Source organism: Oryzias latipes, chromosome 7 (assembly GCF_002234675.1).
Source record: "Oryzias latipes chromosome 7, ASM223467v1".
In the NCBI taxonomy this organism is placed as follows: Eukaryota; Metazoa; Chordata; class Actinopteri; order Beloniformes; family Adrianichthyidae; genus Oryzias; species Oryzias latipes.
This window is the reverse complement of record NC_019865.2, coordinates 4,854,890-4,860,889: the sequence shown is the minus strand read 5'-3', so window position 1 is coordinate 4,860,889 and position 6,000 is coordinate 4,854,890. Positions and strand designations below refer to the sequence as shown.

The following is a 6,000-nucleotide window of genomic DNA, read 5'->3' as shown; positions in this document are numbered from 1 at the left end:
TCTGCTCTTGCTGTGTGTTTCTGTTTTGCTCTGAGGTGAAACCCATCAGTTCATTTAGACCAGAGCTGAAATCCAGGCCTCGAAGGTCGGCCTCCTCGGGTTTCCAGAAACCCCGTCTTGTCTGCTGCTGATCACCTGGATCAGGTGTGTTTGGCCAATAAGATGCTTCAATGGCAGGTGGGTTGGAAAACATAGGTTAGACATTTCTTTGTTGGTAAACTAAGGTGAAATCCAAAATATAGTCAAATCTTAAAAGGACAAATTTAATAAGATTTGAAGGTTTTTGTGGTTTTGTAAACCAAACAACTTTATTCAGTTCTTTTAGAACAGCTGCAGTTGGTCTGCTGGGTGCAGCTTCTGTGTTTATTAGTAAAAAATAACCCATTTTTAGAAGTTGAAGTTGATTTGGTTTTAAAAACCTTAACATTTATAAGCAATAATTAACATTAACCCAAAAGGCCCGGGCTGAAGCATCATGCTTAATGAAGCCCATCCAAAAATATAAGGATGCAGTCCACACAGAAACAAACCTTAACATCAAGCTGAAAAATATGACACAAACCAACAATCCAAATACATTCATGAGGTTCATGTTGACCGTTCTAGGCCCCTTAATGCTGTACGCTCCTAATCTATCCCGTTCAATCCAGGACTCCACTTAATTTAGCATCATCTTGCATATAATTTGAAATAAATGAGGTGTTTACGGGTTGATTTGTGCACAGTATCAGTGACGTCCATCCCCCTTCAAAAGCAGTTTCTTCCTGGTTGGAGTCCGATCCATTTGGGTGAAGGGGGGGTGCAAACAAGAACCGCTCACATTCACATCTGAGGGGTCATTTAAAGGGACCAGAAGAAGAATTGTTTGTCTTTGGACTGTGGGAAGAGGCTGTACTAAACCCATGCATGCACACTGAAAAGACCCAGCCGGGAACGGAACCAGAGCCTTCATGCTGTGAGGTGAGAGTGCAGCCACATTACCATCCATTTCCTGAATCCCTGCGGGGTCACTGGGTTGCTGGAGCCTATCCCAGCAGGGAAAAGGCAGGGTTTACCCTGAACAGGTTTGTTGCAGGGCCACACAATCAGATGCACACATAAGGGACAATTTAGAGTAAGCCATCACCTTTAAAAGAAGGTTTGTGGGAGAAAACCCACGCAGGACAATTTGCAAACTCCACACAGAGAGAACCTAGTTGGGATTCAAACCAGGACCTTCTTGCTGTGATGCAAGAGTGTGCCACATCACCGGTGACAAAACAAAAAGAAGTAACCATGGATGCAGGTTCTGTCTCTACTGGTGATAAACGGCTGCAAAAGAGTTGCCATCACTTCTTGACGTGTTTGCAGGATTCCTTGCTTCCTCACAGGAGCCTCAAACTTGTTTTTGTGCTGAAAATCAATGAGAAAGTGAAAAACCCCAGGAAAGTTTAAGGCAAAACTTGAATTCCAGGACATGTGGAAGTATTGCAGCAGTTCTGGACAGAATAAATCACAGGGATTAGATTAAATCTTCCATCTCTGCTCCATCAGAAGCTTTTTCACAGAGGAGGTTCAAGTCTAGTCTCACCTTCATTCATCATGAGGGAACATTTCCTCCAGAATAATCTTAAAACCTTTGCAGTTATATATCCTTTTTTCACTTTTGTGTTGCTGCAAAGGTGACACCGATCTGAACATGTGAAAGCGTTCTGGATTTGGTTAATCCAGAAGTCAATGATGAATGCTGACCAATCCTGGCAGCAAATGATTGAGCAGAAACTGAAAACGTGAAAGTTTGGGGGAAATTTTTTCCAGAATTATCAACATTGACTCACGTGTCACCTGGTCATGGAGGCCAGACTTCCTGTTTCTCTGTGATTCACGAAACCAAAGAATTTCTGCTCCACTCACCAGAACCGACCTTCCAGAGAACTTCATGAAAATTCAAACCAGGGGAAGTAAACAAACAGGAAACCTCATCGGAGGTTTCATGGATATTTGAAAGGTTTATTAAAGTACAAGTCACTCAGTAAAGAACCTCCAACATTTTTTTTCTTCAATTTACATTAAATTTATACACAAAACATAATAAATAAAGTCACAGAAAAAAAAAAGATTTGAATGGAATCTAGGAATACTGACAATACAGTTGTTATTTTTAAGCCGTCAGTTTTTACAACACAAGCAATGGCGTGCTCCGAGTGGTGTGATTAGGCCACGCCCAGGTGGTGCACCCTGTGCAAAGAGGGACCCCATAGCATAGGGATGCGCAAATAAACCAGATGGAAGAGGTTGTTCCGTTGGTCTGACAGAAATATTCAGGAGGCAGATCGAGTTGGAAATGTCTGCAGTCAGAAACAGCTGAAGACAATCTGAAGGTCTGAAATTCTGGTGGGACAGAACAACGAGAAGAGCGGTGGCTGGAATGTCAAAAACCTAAAATAACTTCAGGGGAAACGGATGCATTTGGATCAGTCTGGGTCAGTGATGCTCACTTGAAGACCACACGTGTCCTGGAAGTTTCATCGCTGAGGTCCAAGTTTGCTGAGACAAGTTTGTCTCGTCTGAACCGGCCGTATTCTTCGGAAAATCTCAAAGGAAGAAAAACAAAAAGATCACACGAGTTTCTTGGCTTCGAAGAAGCTTTTCAGGTGCTTCATCTGCCAAATGCCGGTGATGATGAGAATGAGCGTCTGAGTGATGGACCACCAGAGAACGCGCTGGTTGGTGCTCTCACTGGTCATGCGGAAGCGCTCCTCCCGATACTGTCAGAGACACGAGGGAAAGCATGTGAGTCAGCCGACGCCACGGCGACCGCAAGAGACGGTTCTCCAGAACATACTGACCCTCTGGTAGTTCTGCTCCTTCTGGATCTGCTCCACCTGGTCCAGAAGCTGTCGCACTCGGAGCTGAAGCTCGGTGAGTTTGTCCTTGGCTGCAATCTCCGGATAGTTGTTGGTATGTTCTCCAACCTGAATGTCCAGATGAACTCTCTGCAAAGTCAGGAAACGGGTTCTGTCAGATCACAGCACCGTGAAGAACCTAAACTCGTTTATCAATGCATTACTTCCATGAAAAAAGACATGAAACCCTAAAAAAAAGAAAAGTATTTTTTATTGACATAAAACGCATATCAAGAACTTCTGATGAACTTTTTTTATTTAGAGTCCGAACCCATGAGAGAAAACCTTTAGAAACAAACACAATGTTCTGGTTGGACGAAAGAAAAAGATCATGAAGATGAAACATCTATCCTGAGATTGCATCTATACTCCCTTCCTGGTTTCCACCGTAGATATGCTTTCATTGACTATGGAGAACCACAAGGGTCAATCCTGGGATCCCTTCTAATCAGTATTTTTATTTTTTTGCATCGTAAGAAGAAAATATAAAACTTATTCTGGTGCTTTTGTGTCGCAAAGAAAAAACGCAAAAGGAGTTGCCTTAGATTTAAAAGTAGAGATGAAAATGCTTTTGAATGATTTTTCTTTTTCTTTTTTCAAATGTGTTTACAGAAAAGTTTTATTTTCAGGACAAAAGCAGAAAAATTAAAGTGTGAAAGAATCTAACTAGGGGTAAAAACAAACTCTTCACAAAAATTTTAATTACTGTTTCTATGTTTTACAAAGTTTATTTGAAAAGTACATTAAATTAAAAAAAGCCAATCTACTTCATAGATTAAGAAAAGTTTAATCTCACAGTGACGTCTTGTTTTCATGGAACACAAAGATCATTTCACTGCAAGGAAAATTAAAAAAAAAAAAAAAAGATAAAACAAAAACAAAGCAGCTGCAAATTAATACTAGCTGAATGCAAATATTAGGTGAAGTTCTTTTATTATATTATAGAGATAAATACTATTATCTAAGAATGATGTTCCGCATAAATGTAATAAATGTGCCTTTTACTACTGACTTCCTGTTAAAAGAGCTTTTATCCTTAAATGGTCAGAATGTGGTGGGGAACTCAAGGTTATGTCAGGAAGACTCACTGATGAAGAGTCCTGGAAATATGGTCAGAACGCGATGTTATGACTTCACATTTATCTCATGTCAAACTGACTCGTTTCTCAGTCTGGGAGATAACACAGAAAACAGCCACTAAAGAGAACACATAACTCAGCTTTAATCCCAAATTTCCACAGAAGTTTTTGTTTGTGCCGTAATAGAAATTTCGGTGTTTTAATGTAGTTTTTATCTTTTCAATCTTGACTTGAATTTTTTGTCCTCTCCGAGTACAATTAAGCTCTCATGACACTCATAACTTATATGCTGGTACTACCAGTGGATATTATATGACGGCGTGTATCTGCACACTAAAGCATGTCAGATCCCCGTGGTCATACCAGCTTTCCTCCTGCAAACAGAGCCATCTTTGTGGAGTTGGAGTGCAGGCAGATCTGGTGCTCTCCCGGAGTATGCGAGGTGAACGTGAACCGTCCGTCCGAGCCGTACTGCCGTGACAGGATGATCTAGAAAGAGGGGGTCAGATCTTTGAATCCACCGCTCAAGCCCTAGACGTGCTCCGTGAGCTTCCAAGCTCACCTTGGTGTCGGGATCCTTGATCTCTACGTGCATCCCGAGGCCAGGGGTGGCCGGCAGGAAGGAGCCGCTTTGTTTGTCCCACAGCTGGGTGCGGTATTTACCTGTCAGGCAGAAACACGTGGCATCAGGCCCTCTAGTTTACACCGCTCAACGGTGAACCAACCGCTTACATTCATTTTTAATTTCACCTCTGCAGCTACTTTTTCAGCAGGTAAACAAAGAAAATTGAAAAGACAAACATGGACAGCTGTTTCTTAAGACACTTAAAGTAAACATTATAGGAAGATTAAAGGTTTAAGATGAACTCAAACGCTCCTAAGAAAGTTCATTTGCATAGAAAAAGCGAAATAATTTAATGCTTGACTGTTTTAACTTTAATAAATTAAATTGACATGTTTGGATAAAACTAAACCAATGTATCTGAGAGAAAAAAATTAAGAAATATACATTTTTAATATGCCAGAATAAATTGATTTACATTGAAAGTGTGTAATATGTTGTCGAACTTCATATATTTATATTAATGTGCAGACAAATGTGTTAGTGAAATTCTGCAGACCTTTTTCCCCCCCACATTTCCATTGTCTGACCTGTTTTCTGTCATTGCAGTTGGCTGCTCACAGCTGCTAGCTAGACGCGCGAGGCTAACTAGGTAACTACAACTCACCGATGACCATCGTCTCGTCTGGGATTTCTTCTATGAAACATTTCTTCTCCGTCTCTCCTATGTGAAAATAAAGCGCAGAAATCGAAGAAATCCAAGACAGAAGGAGAAAAGCTCGGGCTGCGGGAGCGGAGAGCATTTTTGTCACCTCCCTCACTTTAGCCGCTTACAGGAAGCTGCGGCCTGCTGACGTCACGAGCGTCTGCGGAAGAAGGAAAGGGGATCTTCCGGAATTTAGATTCCCTGCGCTTTACCTGACAGGCAACTTTTGACGCGGCCTAATTTTGGTGCCCAATTTTTTTTTAAAATTCCTCCAAGATGTAAACACTTCTTTATGGCTGTCTCTTCAGTTCAAACTGCTAATGTACGGTGTGCTGCTGCAAGCTAACATGTTAAATAATACAATATTGTATAAACAGATGCAAATTCTGATTATTTTGTTTTCAACATCAAATTTAACATTCTGTATACAGCACTTTTCCTACTAGAGTAACACAAAGTGCTTTTCTGACTTCAAACAATTAAAACTGAAATTATAAAACATAGAGTGCCCTCAACCCTCCCGACTGCCCACTCCCTATCTAGATGAATCCATTTAAATCCAGTTTTCCTAAAGAACTGAATCCTGTGGGAACATGAGCTGGATCCCCACATTGTTGTGTTTGTGTTACTCCCCATGTGTCATTAGCACACGGCTGGCTTTTGGTGCAGGTCAGAGGCGGCAGCTCATGTGAGAACAGAAAAACATTAGTATTGATTTTAAAAATTGGCTATTTTTACTAATTGGGGCTTTTTCAAAGTGCATACTAT

General features: G+C 41.0%; 1 protein-coding gene across 1 annotated transcript; it reads right to left on the bottom strand.

Annotated features, from left to right (window-relative positions):
* Positions 1–1,973: 1,973 nt before the first annotated feature.
* LOC101175398 (transmembrane emp24 domain-containing protein 4) lies at positions 1,974–5,389 on the bottom strand. Its single transcript, XM_004070303.4, has 5 exons — positions 5,194–5,389; positions 4,527–4,627; positions 4,328–4,453; positions 2,829–2,975; positions 1,974–2,747 (listed from the first exon to the last, which is right to left on the bottom strand). Exons 1-5 carry the CDS (start codon positions 5,327–5,329, stop codon positions 2,598–2,600), a joined length of 660 nt encoding a protein of 219 aa, XP_004070351.1. The 5' UTR covers positions 5,330–5,389; the 3' UTR covers positions 1,974–2,597.
* Between the last annotated feature and the right edge of the window lie 611 nt (positions 5,390–6,000).

Excerpts from the sequence above, each read along its gene's own strand:
- LOC101175398 (XM_004070303.4), bottom strand. The coding sequence starts at position 5,329 with ATGCTCTCCGCTCCCGCAGCCCGAGCTTTTCTCCTTCTGTCTTGGATT. Across the intron at positions 4,628-5,193 it reads AGACGAGACGATGGTCATCG|GTAAATACCGCACCCAGCTG; the intron begins GTGAGTTGTAGT and ends TCTGCCTGACAG. Across the intron at positions 2,976-4,327 it reads TGTTTGCAGGAGGAAAGCTG|AGAGTTCATCTGGACATTCA; the intron begins GTATGACCACGG and ends CTGACTTTGCAG.